General features: G+C 50.7%; 1 protein-coding gene across 1 annotated transcript in view; it reads left to right on the forward strand.

The window, feature by feature from the left end:
- Nucleotides 1–444: 444 nt before the first annotated feature.
- Nucleotides 445–18,854, forward strand: part of TIMM44 (translocase of inner mitochondrial membrane 44) — a 71,741-nt gene continuing 53,331 nt past the window's right edge. The window contains exons 1-2 of the mRNA XM_029585995.1: nucleotides 445–576; nucleotides 10,301–10,408. Coding sequence (XP_029441855.1) covers nucleotides 475–576; nucleotides 10,301–10,408 — 210 coding nt within the window. The 5' untranslated portion in view covers nucleotides 445–474. The remainder of the gene's footprint in view (nucleotides 577–10,300; nucleotides 10,409–18,854) is intronic.

Consider the following 18,854-nt stretch of genomic DNA (forward strand, 5'->3'; position numbering starts at 1 on the left):
TTCTCAAGGTCTCCTACTGCGGAGAACTTAACCAAGTTGTTCTGTGGTTTGCAGAAAGCAGTATATATTTGGCGATTTATTTAAATCTACATCAGGGTGCACGCTCGGACTGCGGCTAACCCACCTAAGATTACTCTACTCTAGGGCATGCGTGCTCATGGAAGTCTCAGGTCCCACTGACGTGTTTATGCGATTGCGACAAGTGGCAGCCATCTTTTTTTTGGGCAGAAGTTTCTTTAGCAGGATCCTGGCGTACAATGAGAAAAAGAACAGCATTGACTTCCCCCCCCCCCCCCACACACACAGACACGCTGAAAAGATTAAACATATAAGTAGTAATTATTTAAAATATGTTTGAAAGTCTTCCATCGCCTTGGGTCTTACTATCTATGCCCTAATAAAAAATGGCCGCTGACGGACACTAGCGTCAGCATCAAAGCAGCCAATCGGAGAAAGGGCATCCGTCACCAGTTCATGGGGGACGAAGGCTGGGAGTGTTGTTACGTCAGAAAGCTGCGCGGAAAGGTCATTCGTTCTTTACCCAAGATGGCGGCGGCCTTGTGTCGGTGCTACCGGGTGAGTGAAAGGATCGGGCAGCGGCAAAGGGGCTCATTCTAGCCATCCGTGAGCTTTCCCGTTTTCCTTCTGCGGGTGTTACTGCTATGTTTTATTTCCTTTTATATCCTAATACGTTGTTTATGGTTTTTTATTGAAGTAAAGGCATGGCACTTTCATTATGGTCGGACTCGCTAATTGTAAATCTCCTTCCTCAGAACTCTTTTCAGCCGTATTCATACAGCGGATGTCTTGGGGAGCTGCTGCCTCCTCTCCTGAGGTCTCTTTTCAGTTGTCTATGCTGTATTCATACTTTGGGTGGGTTTAGCCAGGTAGACTTGGGGAAAACTACCGTTTATCCCTGGGATTGAGAGCAGGAAATGGATCACTTTTTGGCATCTGCCGGTACTTCCTAAAGATCGAGATTAGTCACTGTTGGAAACAGGATGCTGGGCTCGATGGACCCTTGGTCTGATCCAGCATGGCATGTCATATGTTCTCGCTATCGCTGCAGGAATAGAATTGAATCTACAATGGAGTAGATATTAATCACGTTGTTTCAATTTGCAACCTGATTAAATTTCTTTTAGTTTCCCTTTTATTAATTTAAAATGTTTCATTTGTATACTTATATGTATAATGTTATCTGTATTGTAAATCTATTTATGTGAAAAGATCCATAAATCAAATAAATTAATGTTAATATTTCTACAGGGGACATAGCTATGTCCCATTGTGGAAGGGGAGACGCCAACAGAAAGTTTGTTAATTTTAAAGAATCCTCTCACCACCTGGCCTTTTCCCTGCTCTGGCAAGGAGAGCCTGGAGTTAATGCAATTACCACAGGGTTACATGATTTTGTTTTATGTAATTTAAAAATGTGCCATGTCATATCACTACTTATACTTGGTCATTATGATGTAGGTATGATGTTACAGTGACATTATCAACCTGTAGTGTTGCAGTTTTCATCCAACAATATATCCAAAGCCATATTATAACTTTATATTAGTGATCCAAAGATCTTGTACAGGTAAAAGTTTGCAGGTGCATTGTAACACTGAAGAAACAGAACTGAAGCTCTACTGTTATCAGCATTAAGAAGGGGCTCAGCGTCCAGAATATTTTTTTGATTCTGGGGTTAACAATGAGAAAACACTACCAAGAATACAACCTCTACTCTCCTCAGATGTACATTTAATTTATTTGTATTTAAGAACATAAGAACATAAGAAAATGCCATACTGGGTCCATCAAGCCCAGCATCCTGTTTCCAACAGTGGCCAATCCAGGCCATAAGAACCTGGCAAGTACCCAAAAACTAAGTCTATTCCATGTAACCATTGCTAATGGCAGTGGCTATTCTCTAAGTGAACTTAATAGCAGGTAATGGACTTCTCCTCCAAGAACTTATCCAATCCTTTTTTAAACACAGCTATACTAACTGCACGAACCACATTCTTTGGCAACAAATTCCAGAGTTTTAAATGTGCCCCATGCTAACTTCATGGAGTGCCCCCTAGTCTTTCTACTATCCGAAAGAGTAAATAATGGATTCACATCTACCCGTTCTAGACCTCTCATGATTTTAAACACCTCTATCATATCCCCCCTCAGTCGTCTCTTCTCCAAGCTTATGTGTGTGACATGTAAGAAATAGGTATCTGTACACAAGATAGCGAAATCTGATTGTTCCCTGTACGTACCAGGATCAGTCCAGACGGTGGATTATGTCCCCCGTCCAGCAGATGGAGTCAGAACAGAGCTCGAGGGCTCCGCCTCCTATACCAGCTCACCCTCTGCTGGAGCTCAGTATCTTTCTGACTCCAGCAGATGTGAGTTGGGGAAACAGTGCTTCCCCAGTCTGACAGGTTTTTGAGTCTCTTTCTACTTTTCTTTGAGTTCTACCTGTCTTTTGTTTGCTAGCTAACAATTTGGATCAAGTTAATTGAGAAAAAAAAAAAAAGTTTTTATTCTGTCAGTGATTTGAGGAGGCGTGCTTCTCTGTTCTGCCTCCTCCTGCAGTGTCACTTTCCTACGTTTGGGGTAAGTGTTATTTTCTGTGTGGTTTTTCTTGCAGCTTTTCTCTTCACTTGTCGGCGTTTGCCGGTACACCCGGCTCTCTCACGCAGTCCTTGACGGTCCTGTGGCCCGGCGAACGCTATCTCGGGCCTGGGCGCGCCGCTAGCGGTTTTTCCCGCCGGCGCCTACGGATCTGTGAGGCGGGTTGTCGGCCTTTCGGCCCCCCCGCGGTGCGCTTCCTTTTTGGCCCCCCCCAAGGCGATTTCTCATAGCGGCTTCTTCATGCCGCGCTTTTCCCGCTGCGAGACCTGCGGTGAGGCAGGGTCTCGTTTTTCAAAGGAGGGAGTTTGCCTGCGCTGCCTCCCTGAAGTGGAAGGTGGTTCGCGTGGCTCGGGTTCGCGCCCAGCGCCCTCCTCACCACAGCCAGGGATGAGCGGGCCGGCCACGTCCTCGCCAATGGCGGGAACGGCGGCCATTTTGGAGCGGGATTTTCCTTCAGAACACGCTCCGGAGGAAACAGACGCAGTTCGGGGCGCCCCCCGCCTGCACCGAAGCCCAGAGGAAGCTCTACCGGCCCGACCACCGCAAGGGGCCCCTGCGGCTGCGACTTCAGCCAGCCTGCCGTTTTTTTCCCCGGACTTCATTTTAAAGATGCACACGGCTTACCTGCAGGGCCTGACAGAGCCGGGGGAGCCCCCTCGGGGCCTCCTGCTCCCAAAGTTCCCAAGCTCTCGTTTCTGGCCTCTGGGCCAGCCACAAGCTCCTCGGCTTTGCCATCCCAGCCTCGAGTTGCGGGAGCGGCTCCCCCTTTGGGCCCTGACCCTTCGGACCCTCCGGATCCGGCGCAATTGGAGGGGCAAACGGAGGGCGACGACCCACGAGCCTTGCGGATCTTCCATAAGGAGGAACTAGAAGACCTGCTCCACCAGACCCTTCAAGAGCTAGATCTGGATCCTCCACCGGACCCCCCGGCGCCTGTGGCTCCGGCGGTCGCAACGTGCTCCAAGAAAGGGGACCCGGTCCTGGCCGCCCTTAGGCCTAGGGCTAAAACTTTCCCGGTCCATGAGTCTTTTCTCCAGCTCCTCACGGGGGAATGGGACGTCCCTGAAGCGGCATTGAGGGTCACCCGGGCCATGGAAAAATTATATCCCTTGCCTGAGGATTTCTTAGATCTCATCCGTTTCCCTAAGGTAGACTCGGCGGTCTCAGCGGTGACTAAGCGAACTACGATCCCGGTGATGGGCGGGACGGCCCTACGGGACACACAGGACCGCAAATTGGAGACATTCCTCAAGAGGGTGTTTGAGGTTTCGGCCCTAGGGATGCGAGCTGTCATGTGCAGTTCTTTGACCCAGAGGGCTAGTCTGCTCTGGGTCCAGCAACTCCTGACGTCGCAACAGTTGCCTCCGGAAGAAGCAGCTCAGGCCGACAGCCTGGTGTCTGCCATCGCTTACGGGGCGGATGCTCTGTATGACCTTTTTCGCGTTCTGGCCCGCTCCATGGTGTCGGTGGTGGCGGCTCGTCACCTCCTGTGGCTCCGGAATTGGTCTGCGGACGCCTCCTCCAAATCGAGCCTGGGATCCCTTCCTTTTCATGGGAAGTTTCTTTTTGGGAACGACCTGGATCAGATCATGAAGTCACTGGGGGAAAATGCAGTGCATCGTCTACCCGAAGATCGGCAGAGGCCTTATAGGCCGTTTGCCTCCACCAGAACCAGGGCTCGAGCACAGCGACGCTATAGATCCTACCGGCAGTCCAATCCTCGCACTGCTCCCAGTAGATCCCAACCGTGGTCGCGGTCCTTTCGTGGGCGGAGGCCCGCGAGAGAGGGCTCGGGCCAGGGGAACCCCCCCCGGCAAATCTACCCAATGATGCCAGACCGACCCACTCCTCCTGTCCGCCCATCGGGGGCCGACTCACAGATTTCGTCGAGGAGTGGGTGAAGATTACTTCAGATCAGTGGGTCCTGGACACCATCCAATACGGTTACGCCTTGGAATTTGTCCGTCTTCCTCGGGACAGATTTCTCTTCTCTCCGTGTGGCTCCGACCTCAAACGGATGGCGGTTCAACAGACACTAGACCGTCTGCAAGCCATAGAGGCTATCGTTCCCGTTCCTTTCGCCGAGGTGGGCTCGGGCCATTATTCCATCTACTTCGTGGTTCCCAAAAAGGACGGCTCATTCCGGCCCATACTGGATCTGAAGGAAGTGAACCGCTCTCTGCGGGTCAACCGATTCCGCATGGAGACGCTGCGTTCAGTGATTGCTGCGGTACACCAGGGGGAGTTTCTGGCTTCCCTGGATCTGACGGAGGCGTATCTGCACATTCCGATACGTCCGGACCACAGACGCTACCTACGTTTCAAGATCCTCGGTCAGCACTTTCAGTTTCAGGCCCTACCCTTCGGGCTCGCAACGGCTCCGCGGACCTTCACCAAGATCATGGTGGTGGTGGCGGCGGCCCTCCGGCGGGAGGGGATCTTAGTGCACCCCTATCTGGACGACTGGCTGGTGCGGGCGAAGTCCTTCTCGCATGGACAGGCCTCGGTGGCCAGAGTCTTGGAGATGCTTCGCTCTCTGGGCTGGGTTGTGAATCTCCCCAAGAGTTCCCTCGTCCCATCCCAACGCTTGGATTTTCTGGGGGCGACCTTCGACACTCAGCAAGGCATGGTCTTCCTGCGGGCGGACAAGGCACTCTCCTTGAGGGAGCACGTCCGTCAGTTCGCGTCTTTGTCGGAACCCACCGCTTGGAATTATCTACAGCTTCTGGGAGTGATGGCGTCCACCATCGACATGGTGCCCTGGGCGTTTGCTCATCTACGTCCACTGTAGGCGTCCCTGCTGTCGCGATGGAAACCGGTGTCACAGGAGTATCAGGTGGTTCTACCCCTCCCCCAGTCAGCTCGAGACAGTCTGGAGTGGTGGCTGGTCCCAGCTCACCTGGCCCGAGGCGTCTCCCTCGACGTTCCCTCTTGGGTAATCGTGACCACCGACGCCAGCCTCGTGGGGTGGGGCGCGGTCTGCGAACGAAGCGCCACACAGGGGACGTGGTCCCCGGAGGAGGCGAGGTGGCCGATCAATCGTCTGGAGACCAGAGCAGTACGCCTCGCACTTCGACGTTTCCTCCCCCTGATTCGGAACCGAGAGGTACGGGTTCTTTCGGACAACGCCACCACGGTGGCGTACATCAATCGTCAAGGCGGGACGAGGAGCGAACAGGTCTCCGCCGAAACCACGCTCCTGATGGACTGGGCGGAACTTCATCTGGTTCGGCTCGCGGCCTCCCACATCGCCGGCGTGGACAACGTGCAAGCGGATTACCTGAGTCGTCAGCGGTTGTACCCCGGCGAATGGTCCCTTTCCGACGAGGCGATGACGCTCCTGGTTCGCCATTGGGGAACGCCGCGACTGGACTTGATGGCGACCGCCCTCAACGCCAAGGCCCCTCGCTTCTTCAGTCGCAGAAGGGAGCGCGGCGCGGAGGGGGTGGATGCTCTAGCGCTGCCGTGGCCGGCAGATCAACTGCTCTATGTTTTTCCTCCCTGGCCCTTAGTGGGCAAGATACTCCGCAGGATAGAAACTCACAGCGGTCCCGTGATTCTGGTAGCTCCGGAGTGGCCGCGTCGTCCTTGGTTTGCAGACCTGCTTCACGTGGCAGTGGACGGACCGTTACGCCTGAGTCATCTTCCTCGGCTCCTGCAGCAAGGACCGGTATTTTTCGAGCAGGCGGCACTCTTTTGTCTTGCGGCTTGGCTTTTGAACGGCGCCGCCTCCGCCGACGAGGCTACCCGGAAGCGGTAATCTCTACGATGCTCCGGGCCCGCAAACCTTCTACCTCTGTTGCTTATGTGCGAGTGTGGAAGGTCTTCGAGGCCTGGTGTACCGATCATGGGGCCCGACCCACGGAGGCGTCGGTACCTCTGATCCTTCAATTTTTGCAGAACGGGCTGGATAAGGGTCTTGCATACAATTCCCTACGTGTGCAGGTAGCGGCCCTGAATGTTCTGGTACAGACACCGGTCGACCTGCCTCTCCAGGCGGATATCGCCCGATTCCTGAAGGGGGCCAAACATCTACGGCCGCCGGTCAGGGACCCTTGTCCGTCGTGGAGTCTTAACCTGGTTCTCCGGGCCCTAGCGGGCGCTCCTTTCGAACCTCTACAGGAGTCTTCGCTTAAAGATCTTACTATGCAGACAGTTTTTCTCGTGGCAATATGCTCTGCCCGTCGAATCTCGGAGCTGCAGGCTCTTTCCTGCAGGGAACCCTACCTTCGCATTTCGGAGGCGGGGATCTCGCTGCGTACAGTACCTTCCTTCCTCCCGAAGGTGGTCTCTTCGTTTCACGTGAATCAGACGGTGGAACTCCCGGCGTTCTCTCCAGAGGAGTCGAGGTCTCTTCGTCACTTGGACGTCAAGCGAGTCTTACTCCACTACCTAGAGGTTACCAATGCCTTTCGGGTTTCCGATCATTTGTTTGTGCTCTGGTCGGGACCTAAGAAGGGCTCCTCGGCTTCAAAGACGACCATCGCCCGCTGGATCAAGGATGCCATCTCGTCGTCTTATATCGGGGCCGGTCGGGATCCGCCCAGGGGCGTTCGAGCTCATTCTACACGCTCTCATGCAGCGTCTTGGGCGGAGTCTCGTGCCGTCTCCCCACAGGAAATTTGCCGGGCGGCGACGTGGAAGTCGCTGCATACCTTCGCTAAGCATTATCGCCTACACCTGGCGCCCTCGGCTCCTGGGCAATTTGGCGATCAGGTTCTCCGAGCAGGGCTCTCAGGGGCCCACCCATAGTAGGGAAGCTTTGGTACATCCCACCGTCTGGACTGATCCTGGTACGTACAGGGAAAAGAAAATTATTCCTTACCTGCTAATTTTCGTTCCTGTAGTACCATGGATCAGTCCAGACGCCCACCACGCTGGGATCTTGCGACCTGCTCGGATTCATTGTTATCTACTGTCTCTTCTTTCTTCTCTCTGGTTCTCTATCAGAGTTGTACAGCTCCTCACAAGTTGACGTTGGCGACCTCTTTTTGTTAGGTCATGCCTGTTTTATTGTTCTTGATGTTGACTTTCGTCAGGGTTTTGATCCAAATTGTTTTGTTATTGCTCTTTGGGCTTTGTTCACGATACTGAGCTCCAGCAGAGGGTGAGCTGGTATAGGAGGCGGAGCCCTCGAGCTCTGTTCTGACTCCATCTGCTGGACGGGGGACATAACCCACCGTCTGGACTGATCCATGGTACTACAGGAACGAAAATTAGCAGGTAAGGAATAATTTTCTTATCAGTGCTGTCCTCACAATCCTTATTGCCACTAAGTGTAATTAATTTGACACTGAAATGAGCAGTAAAAGTTCCTTTGATGCTTGGGCATCATTTGAACACCTATTGGTAAAAACTAGAAGTCAAAGTTGCGGACGGGATAGAAGGTAAGGTTTGTCTGTTTGTGGATGACGCTAAGATCTGCAACAGAGTGGACACGCTGGAAGGAGTGGAGAGAATGAGACTGGATTTAAGGAAGCTGGAAGAGTGGTCGAAGATATGGCAGCTGAGATTCAATGCCAAGAAGTGCAGAGTCATGTATATGGGGAGTGGAAATCCGAATGAACTGTATTCGATGGGGGGGAGAAAGGCTGATATGCACGGAGTAGGAGAGAGACCTTGGGGTGAGATAGTGTCTAATGATCTGAAGTCGGCGAAACAATGTGACAAGGCGATAGCTAAAGCCAGAAGAATGCTGGGCTGCATAGAGAGAGGAATATCAAGTAAGAAAAGGGAAGTGATTATCCCCTTGTACAGGTCCTTGGTGAGGCCTCACCTGGAGTTCTCTGTTCAGTTCTGGAGACCGTATCTCCGAAGAGACAAGATGGAGGCGGTCCAGAGAAGGGCGACCAGAAAGGTGGAGGGTCTTCATCAAATTACTTATGAGGAGAGATTGAAGAATCTAAATATGCACACCCTGGAGGAAAGGAGGAGCAGGGGTGATATGATACAGACTTTCAGATACTTGAAAGGTTTAATGATCCAAAGACAACGACAAACCTTTTCCGTCAGAAAAAAATCAGCAGAACCAGGGGTCACGATTTGAAGCTCCAGGGAGGAAGACTCAGAACCAATGTCAGGAAGTATTTCTTCACGGAGAGGGTGGTGGATGCCTGGAATGCCCTTCCAGAGGAAGTGGTGAAGACCAGAACTGTGAAGGACTTCAAAGGGACATGGGATAAACACTGTGGATCCATAAAGTCAAGAGGATGTGAATGAAGAGTGGGTGGCTCGCGGGAATGACGGCTACTACCTGGAGATATTACCCTTATTCAATAAACATACACACGGTTAATGCGACTCCAACATTGCTCTAAGCTTCAACGGCAAGAGGTAATGTGGAAAAAAGGATTTGCATTCACAAAAAAGCGGGGAGTAGCTTGCTTGTTATGGTGGTTACTACCCCAAACCAAATAAGCCTGCTACTTCACTTTCAATGCATATAAACTAAAGCATAGCTTTCTGCTTCAACGGCAGAGGAGAAAGTCTGACATTTCACTTTCAATGCATATTCAGCATAGCTCTCTACTTCAACGGCAGGGGGAATGAAGAACAACCAACAAGGACTGAATTACATAGTCTGGGTAAACAAATAAGCATGGGTGTAGCTTGGTTATTGTGGTGGTTAATACCCCTAACTAATTAAGCTATTTCACTTAGATGCAGCTCCAACACTACTCTCTACATTAATGGTGGGGGTGAAAGGGAAATAGAAACAAAAGGTTACTAAGAGCCAAGAGTAACAGATAAGTATGAGAAAAAAAAAGGTGTGAAACTTGCTGGGCAGACTGGATGGGCCGTTTGGTCTTCTGCCGTCATTTCTATGTTTTGTGGTTGCCACTGAATTTCTGCCAACATGTCCAAAATATTCTGCTTTGTTTCGTGGTTCTTACATTTTTCAAGGAGACTGTATCATGTGGCACATGCCTATCCCTTATATGTTTGCACAGGATGTGTGAGACTTAATGATGTTATCTATCCTGTCCCCCAGAACTTTAGAGGAAAGTAAAATTATAAAGAGACATTCTTTCATCTGCTGTCATCTTCTGTGCATTCCATCTCATCTCCCTATTTTCCCTTTCTGCTGCAATACCATAGATCCTATTTGATCTCTAAGCTTGTCTGTAACTAAAGAGACTTGTCACTGAAATGCTGAAGTTATTGTTTCTTATGCTTCAAAATGTTATCTTGTGCTAGCTGAAGACAGATAGATGTGCCTACCTTATGCTACTGTTGCCCAGTCTCTGCAAAGTAATGTCTCTTACAGCATAAGAGACATCACTCACAGCGTCTAGCTTACAGAATGTGTGTAAAGAGGTCTCTATTGATTGGCACAAAGCTGCAAGGACTTTGTGTCTGTCTCCTGCCCTGGCCAGTGCACCAAGCTTTTTCAGTGCTAGTCCTCCATGCTGAACTGATTTGGAAGTATCAGCTATGACAATATGTTGTGACATCACTTGGGCACTGCCTCACTAGTAAGTGGTCTGAAGATCACCATCTTAAGTAATGGCATTCACTTCTGGCAGCCGGAGGTAGAGCTGAATCGATGCCCTGGAAGTGAAAGGTTCTGTATCCCTTCACTTACCCACTGATATATGTGACCTCCTGTGCCCCAGGAAGGTAACTTTCCAGTTAGTGAGGGATCTGTGTGGGTTTGTAACACTTATTTTTCCCATCCTAGAAATGCCTGGCAAATAATATCCGGTTTATGGCTACAAGATATCCAATAACAGTGCTTGACAGCAGCAGTGTGTACAGGATATGCAGATCAACAGTGGAATTGTATCAGGTAAGCTGCAGCATTTATTTACCAATAAGATTAATGCAGGCCCTCACCCATCTCTGAAATTGGCTGACAGGAGATCCAGCTGAACCCTCTCACCCTCCCCTAGTCCGCTGTGGGGCTGTAAAGATTTACTGCACTTTCCTTTACGCCGATCCCTGAGATCCAATTGGTTTCAGCTCTTCGTTGGTTGCAATTCAGAACCCAGAGCTTGTCTTCTGGCGCTTTGATTCCCCCATCTGTAAGTTTACAGCTGGATCTGCCCATCCTCCACTTAGCATACATTGCTTTGGCTTGTATTCAAATCGGAATATCGGGCTTCAACAGGTTTCTTAAATGTTTTACTTCATTAATAGGGCCCCCTGTAATTAGGATAGGGCGTCCCAAATTGTGGATTGGGACCCCAGATGGTATCACAAAACCTTTAGCTGGGGTCACATGGCAGCACTCTTCAGGTACCAACGGCAGTGTTAGTCGTGGAAGTCGGTGAGAGGCTTGTGAGCCAGCAGGCACTCGGAGGCCCTGCAGTGACACTGCCTTTGCATGAATTTCTCTAGTGACAGGAAGCCCTGCACAAGAAGGGGATCAAGGCTTCCGCAGGGCTTGTGAGCTTGCACTAGCCCATTCACCCCATTAGTAATGCTGCTGCAGATCACCGTTGGAGAGGTGAGGGCTGAATGTGCATGGGCCGGTGGAGATTGCCACTGCCCCTCTTTTCTCACTCATCACTGAATCTACCCCAAAAAAAAAAACATTGCCCCTATCGTTAACCTGCCCTCTCTTCTCACCTTTGACCCTGGGCGGGGGAGTTTTTGGTGGAGGGTTTATTTAAAGGGAGGGATGTGAAGGCAGAAAGGTTTGGGAATTGGATAAGGTGGAGAGGGATTAAGAGTATCAGTTGGGAGTTATAAAAAGGACAAGGGTGAGTGGATCAGCTGGGAGATTCAAAAAAGGCTGGAAGTGATGAGAGAGAAGGAATGGGCTTGGGAGGGGAGAGGAGTGAGGTTGGGGGGGTACACTGGAGGAAGGGAGATTGAGAGAGAATCGACTGGATAAGGTGGATGTTGAGCAAGAAATCAGCTGGAGTGCAGGGAGTGTGAGGGTGGAGGGATTGTTGGAGGGGGGACAGCACCCCTAAGATTTGTTTTGGTCATCCTCTGGGGTTATGTGAATTTAAGTGCTAAAATGGGGTCACACTGGATACAAGTTTGGGGATAGTGGATTAGATATTGTGTGTATGGAAGTAGGGATTTTATTGGGAGATTATACACTGCCTAGAGTGTAATTAATTAAATTAAATTAAATGTTATAATGAATTTTGAGTTGTAACTGAGAATCCCAATGACTAAGATCCCATCACAGGACTAAAAGATCTTCTCCCATTCTCTGTCTATAGAGGACAGAGCTTAATGAATCTGGCCTTAAATTAGATTTACAAACTCCTAAATGGTCTGTTGACTCTGGCACTGGTCCCACAGGAGCATGAAGTCCAAACTGCAATGAACCCACTGAACCGGTGGTGTAGAGATGAGAAATTCAGCGTGCATAGAGCGGTGGAGTAGCAGCCTCCAGCTTCAAGAACAGGTGGCAAGATTGATTATCATGGAGCAGTGGTGGGGCTTTGGGACCCTTTGAGTACAAATGGGAAGAGGTGACAGGTCACATACTTGGGAAGGCAGGGCATCTTGCTTGCAGGTCCCAACTAATGACAGGATAAAGAGCTACACAAGTGTTAGACTGTGCTATTAGGAACTGTAACTTTATGTTCCCTGTACGTACCTGGATCAGTCCAGACTCCTGGGTTTTGCCTCCCCTCCAGCAGATGGAGACAGAAGTTTTTTGACTGACACTGCCCTATACCTCGAGGTGCCACCTACAGTCCGTCAGTATTTCTCTGTATTTCTCTGTCTGCAGCAGAAGGGGGAGGTGCATAATCCTACAGTCTGTGACAAATAGTAGAAGAAAGAAGAGAATAGGAAATTTCCTGAGCCTCCCAGGAGGTTTGGCAGGTCCTGGTGGGATCATCGCCCCTGGTATTTGAGGCTGTGTTGAGCTAAGGGTCGGGGACCCTGCTTGCTTGCCTGCCCTGCTGACAGCGATCGGGGTGATACTGGGGAACCCCGTTCACTCACCATGAAGGGAACAGCTCATAGTGTCCGTTTTGGAGTCAGGTTTGCAAAAAATAAATGGACTCCTTTGCCCTTCAGGTAGGAATGACTGTCCGGGGCTGATTCTCCGTTCCCTCCGCTATTCTTCTGCTGTCGCTGTCTTTCTGCTGCTGATAGCTTTGCCGATCCCCCGGGGTAGCTCCGCCCAGCTTCCAGTACCGTGTGTGACTTTCATACGATGGTCTTTGCTCCGGTGCCTCTCCGGTGGGGAGGACATCTCAGGAGCCTCCGTGGGTGGCAATTCACGAATGCACCGGGAGCCTGGGAGGCTCAGTCGAGCGCGGCAGTCTTCTCCGGATCTGTTCTCGCTCAGTGTAGGAACAGAGGCCATTTTGTGTGCCTTTCGGGCTGACGCGCGAACCGCGGAGGGGAAGGGGAATTCCCCTCCTCCCTTATCCCCACAGGAAGGTGCCTCCAGGAGGGGAGGAGGAGGGCTCCGGGGAAGATTCGGACTCCTCCTCCTTGTTTTTGCTGCTTCACAAGGCTTTCAAAACCAGGAAGGCAGCTAGGAGGCATTCTGTTAGAAGTTCTCTCTCCAAGTCTGTTCAGAAGCCTACCAGAGAGGGGGTCCTGGCCCCCAAGAGACCCAGGCTTCCGGAGCGTGAGGGAGTCATGCTGGCCAGGCACACCCTGAAGACCATGCTGTCTCGACCTGTGGGGGACTCGTTCTCTGAGGCTGCGGAGCCGGATGACCCGAAGGATAAAGCACCGCAGGGGGCAGACCCTGATCTGGGTGACTAGGGCCACGATTTGTAGTACCATGGTCCACAGTGGAGTCTCCGATGGTTGAAGGGGATGACCCTATGGTAGTCCACTTGTTCCGTAAGGACGATCTGGGTCCACTTATTCTCGCAATTCTGGAGGACTTGGGCATTAAGGCCCCTCAGGAGGACTTTTGGATGGGAGCTGTTGATCGGTCATGTTGGGTCTCCATGGTCTGACCCGGTCTTTCCCCTTTCATTTCTCTGTCACTGATCTGTTGTTTCGGGAGTGGGACACTCCAGACTTAGGTTTAAAGGTCAGTAGGGCGATGGATTAGCTGTACCCACTGCCAGAATAAGCGCTGGACCTCCTCAGGGTTCCCAAAGTGGATGTGGTGGTATTGGCGGTCACTAAGACCACCACCATCCCGGTGATGGGTGCTATGGCTCTAAAAGATCTCCAAGATCAGAAGCTGGAGGTGCAGCTTAAGAAGATAATATCAGCACTTGGGGTGTGGGCTGCCACGTGTAGCAGTTTCACCCTGAGAGCAAGTCTTCGCTGGGTGCAGCAATTGCAGATGGGCACTTCTCTGTTGGAGGCAGAAGTTTTACAGGCCGGGCTTACAGTGCGGACGTGCTCTATGATCTGCTTTGAACTTCGGCCAGGTGTAAGGTTTCAGCTGTCTCTGCCTGCAGACTCTTGTGGCTGAGGAACTGCTCAGCAGACGTTTCCTCTAAGGCTCAACTGGATTCTTTGCCGTTCAAGGGCAAGCTGCTCTTTGGGAAAGACTTAGAAGACATGATTCAATCCCTCAGAGAGAACAAAGGCCATAAGCTGCCGGAGGGTTGGTCTACGGCGAGGAGCTCCCCCCCCCCCCCCCCCCTCACTCAATGTTTCCGTGGTAATCGTAGGTTTCGGGCTTCTAGCTTGTCCGGCTCCTTGTCTAGGCAGAACTCGGGCAGGCAGCAGTCCTGGAACCAGTCCTTTCGGGGCCGGCGCCTTGGCAGAAACGATGCCTTCCAAGGTAAGGGTGGAATTAAGTCCTCCCAATGAGGCAAGGCCGGTTCACTCTTCTGTTCTGGTAGCAGGAGCAGGTTGGATTTGTTTTACAAGGAGTGGACCAAATTAACTTCGGACCAGTGGGTCCTAAATATCATAAGACATGGCTACGCTTTAGATTTTGCTCGGCCCCTTTGGGAGCGCTTTCTCGTTTTCCCATGCTTGTACGAGACAAAGCGTCTAGCGGTGTGAGACACTTTACAGCGCATTCACGAGCTATCGTGTCAGTTCCTCCGGAGGAGCGAGGGAAAGGCCGCTATTCCATTTACTTCATAGTGCCCAAGAAGGAAGGCACATTCTGTTCTTTCCATGTCCCTTGGTTCCGAATGGAGATCCTGCGGTCGGTAATTGTGTCGGTACACAAAGGGGAATTCTTGGCTTCGCTTGATCTGACCGAGGCCCAACCACCAGATGTACCTGTGGTTCACAATCCTAGGGCATCATTTTCAGTTTTGTGCACTGCCCTTTGGGCTCGCCACAGCGTCCAGGATCTTCACCAAGGTGTAATGGGTGTCATAGCAGCAGGGCTCCAGAAGGCTTGTTGATGACTGGTTGATTCGAGTGAAGTCGGAGGTCCTCTGTCAAACTGCGGTGCAGCAAGTTCTTCAACCCTTGAGGTAACTAGGATGGATAGTCAATCTGGCCAAAAGCCATCTGGTTCCCTCCCAGTCCTTGGGGGCCCTGTTCGACACACGTTCAGGCAAGGATTTTCTCACCGAGGAGTGGATCGTCAAGCTGCAGGGGCAAGTTCATGCCTTGTTGGTCAAGTGTCTACCCAGGGTCTGGGATTACTTGCAGGTCCTTGGCTCGTTGGCTTCTACTTTGGAGCTAGTCCCATGGGCGTTTGCTCATATGAGACCTCTTCAGTCAGTGTTGCTTTCCCGTTGGAATCCGGTGTCTGAACAATTTCAGCTTCCGCTTCCTCTTACAGAATCTACCGCTCCAGCCAAGATTGTTGGCTCCTCCCAGACAACTTACCCCGGGGTGTGGACTTGGAGATTCCCTCTTGGACAGTAGTCACCACCGATGCCAGTTTCTCTGGCTGGGGAGCGGTTTGTGAGGGAAGAGCAGTGCAGGGCCATTGGTCAGTGAAGGAATCCTTGTGGTCAATCAATTGTTTCTTCCTTTGCTGCAGGGGAAATCGGTCAGGATCCTGTCCGACAATGTGACAGCAGTAGCCTATATCAGTCGCCAAGGAGGGACCAAGAGTCAGCCAGTGGCTGTCAAGGCCCAGGAGTTGATCAAATGGGCGGAGTGGCACCTAGTCAGGATTACAGCCTCTCACATTGCTGGTGTGGACAACATGCAAGCCGATTTTCCTCAGTCATCGCCAGCTCGATCCCGGGGAGTGGGAGTTCTCAAACGACGCCTTCCGCCTCATATGCAACAGGTGGACCAAGCCGAGTGTGGACTTGCTGGCGACATTTCGAAATGCCAAAGCCCCACGTTTCTTCAGTCAGCGCCGGGAGCCAGGAGTGGCATGGATGGATGCCCTAGTTCTCTCCTGGCCAAGGAACGTCCTGCTGTACATGTTCCCACCTTGGCCTTTGGTTGGCAGAGTATTGCGGCGTATAGAAGCTCATCTGGGAGAGGTGATCCTGGTAGCACCGGAATGGCTGTGGTTTGCGGATATAGTCAATATAGCGGTGGACGGCCCCCCTGAGGTTTTGTCTGCTGCCAAATCTCATATGTCAGGGGCCCATTTGTTTGAAAGAGGCAGATCGCTTTTGTCTAGTGGCATGGCTTTTGAGAGGCAACTGCTAAAGAGTAAAGGTTAATCGGATGCGGTGGTTGCTACTCTCTTGCAGTCTAGGAAAACTTCTGCCTCCCTGGCCTATGACAGGGTGTGGGGAGTCTTTGAGTCTTGGTGCGTGGCACACAAGACTCAAAGACTCAAAGAATATCTCCTAAAAAGACTCAAAGACTCAAAGAATATCTCCTAAAAAGGCCTACTCGGGCCTTTTTAGGAGATATTTTGGCCTTCTTACAAGCTGGCCTGGCTAAAGGTTTATCTTGTAGCTCTCTGAGAGTCCAGGTAGCAGCTCTGGTTTGTTTCCTTGGTAAGGTATGAGGTTAGGCCTTGTTGTGCATCCAGATGTGGTGCGTTTTCTCCAGGGGGCAAAGTATTTGCATCCTCTGGTCCGGAATCCCCGTCCTTCGTGGAGCCTGAACTTGGTTCTCAAAGCTCTGTGTGTGGCGCCTTTTGAGCCTTTGAAGCAGGCGACATTAAAAGATCTTACTGTAAAAGTGGTTTTTCTTGTGACTATTTCTTCAGCACGGCGAGTGTCTGAGCTTCAGGCTTTGTCTTGTAGGGAGCCCTTCATATGGATTACGGATACGGGAATCTTCTTGAGGACAGTTCCCTCCTTTCTCCCAAAGGTGGTATCCTCCTTTCATCATGTAAAGCCTTCTGTTTGCTGCATTGAGTTCCATGTAAACCAATGTGATGTTCCCAACGAATGTCGGTCTATAAAAACTTTTAAATAAATTTGAATCAATTGGTGGAACTCCCTTCCTTTCCAGACTTGGACCACTCTGATCCCCAGTCTAAGGAGCTGCATAAGTTGGACGTGCAGCAGGTTCTGTTATATTACTTGGAAGTTACAAACAGCTTCCGCTTGTTGGACCATCTTTTCGTGCTGTGGAGTTGCCCCAGAAGGGGGCATAAGGCGTCTAGAGCCACTATTGTGCGCTGGTTGAAAGAGGCTATTGGATCTGCGTACATGGTTCAAGGTCGTCCGGTACCGGTTGGCCTTCGGGCACATTCTACCCAGTTGCAAGCGGCTTTGTGGGCTGAGGGTCAGCAAGTTTCGCCACAGGAGATTTGTAGGGCGGCTACTTGGAAGTCAGGCATTATCGGTTGAATGTCCAGGCCCTAGGCTCTGTAGGTTTTGGAGAAGGTGTGCTTCGAGCGGGATTCTCAAGGTCCCACGCCACTTAAGGAAGCTTTGGTGTACAACCCAGGAGTCTGGACTGATCCTGGTACGTACAGGGAAAGGAAAATTGGTCCTTACCTGCTAACTTTCGTTCCTGTAGTACCACGGATCAGTCCAGAGTCCCGCTCATTTCAGAGTTGGGGAAATGGAGAGTCCGCTCATTCAGTACTTATTGTTTTATCTGCAGATTTGTTCTGAAAGTTACAACCAGTTCTGCTCCCACTTGGGGTTCGAGTGGGGGCGGGGTTTTGGTGATGCAGAGTTTCTCCTCCCTCTGCTCATGAGGGGGTAAAATTATTAATAGTTTTTATTCGTCTGGCTTGGATACAGTGTAATACTGACGGACTGTAGGAGGCACCTCGAGGTATAGGGCAGAGTCGGTCCAAAACGTCTCTGTCTCCATCTGCTGGAGGGGAGGCAAAACCCAGGAGTCTGGACTGATCCGTGGTACTACAGGAACGAAAATTAGCAGGTAAGAACCAATTTTCTTTTTGCGTGTCTTTCCTTAGGACTTGGCTTTTTCTCACGCGAGTGAGCCCTTTTTAAAACACGCGCACATGAAGGAAATAACCCGTTTGGACAAAGATTGACCTCTTAGCTCACTAGCATCTCTAGGCCATCAAGACTCTTCTGGTTCTTCAGTCTGCACTCTCCCTAGTTTACCCACACCCCGCACCCAGTCAGTTTGTGGCTATAACGGGTTTTATTCTGACTTACACCTGATAATTAGCCGATGTAAATATGTACCGGTAACAACTAGACGCATGCTGTTTGTCAGTTTTAAAATCAGGATTTACGCCCGTAAAGGTTGGACCTTCCCTGGAACGTTCCTGAGTTGCGCCAAATACCACCCCTTTTTAATGCGCATTCTTCTGCGTGCGCATATGCACACGTAATTTGCATATATATATATATCTTTTAAAATTCACCCCAGTGTGAGAGTGGCAGTATAGCGCAATTCCCTGAGATCTTGGAAGCCTCGTTCTTTGACGGATGCGTGACATCAGAAGTGGTGTCCTCATCGGACACTGCCCATGCGCTTCTCTGTTGCTATCCACAGATGCAGCTTTAGGTAAACGCTGCCAGAAGCACTGAATGATGGTGTTTTATGTCTGTAAAGTGCTTTGCACGCTGCTCTCAGCTCTGTACCTGCAGTTCCCCCTTAACTCTGCCCAGAGCTGGGTCTTCTCTTGTGTATAAGGATCCTGAGTGAGGGCTGTGGAAAATCAGGGGATGTCGATGAAAGTGAGCTCGTCTCTCTCATGTCTGAATGAGGCAATGTTTTTGTTTGGGGTGGGTGCAGGGAGCTTGCTGTCTTTTTGTTTTATGGTTTTTGGGTTTTGTTTTTTTTTAATTTATATTATTTTTAACAGAGCGCTGCAGATTTAACTGTGGGGTTGAAGCAATGCTGCTGTAAAAGCAGGCTGACCTCGCCAGGCATTGCCTACTGTTTCCAGTGTCTCAATAGTGAGAATTACTACCCGCCCAGCATCAATGGAAAGCTACCAGATTTGAGGTTCTTTCTACTGCTTCTCCGGAGTACTCTGGGAGCAGTGCCAGAAACAGTCATGTATTCAATAAAATGTT

This window comes from Rhinatrema bivittatum, unplaced genomic scaffold, assembly GCF_901001135.1.
Source record: "Rhinatrema bivittatum unplaced genomic scaffold, aRhiBiv1.1, whole genome shotgun sequence".
In the NCBI taxonomy this organism is placed as follows: Eukaryota; Metazoa; Chordata; class Amphibia; order Gymnophiona; family Rhinatrematidae; genus Rhinatrema; species Rhinatrema bivittatum.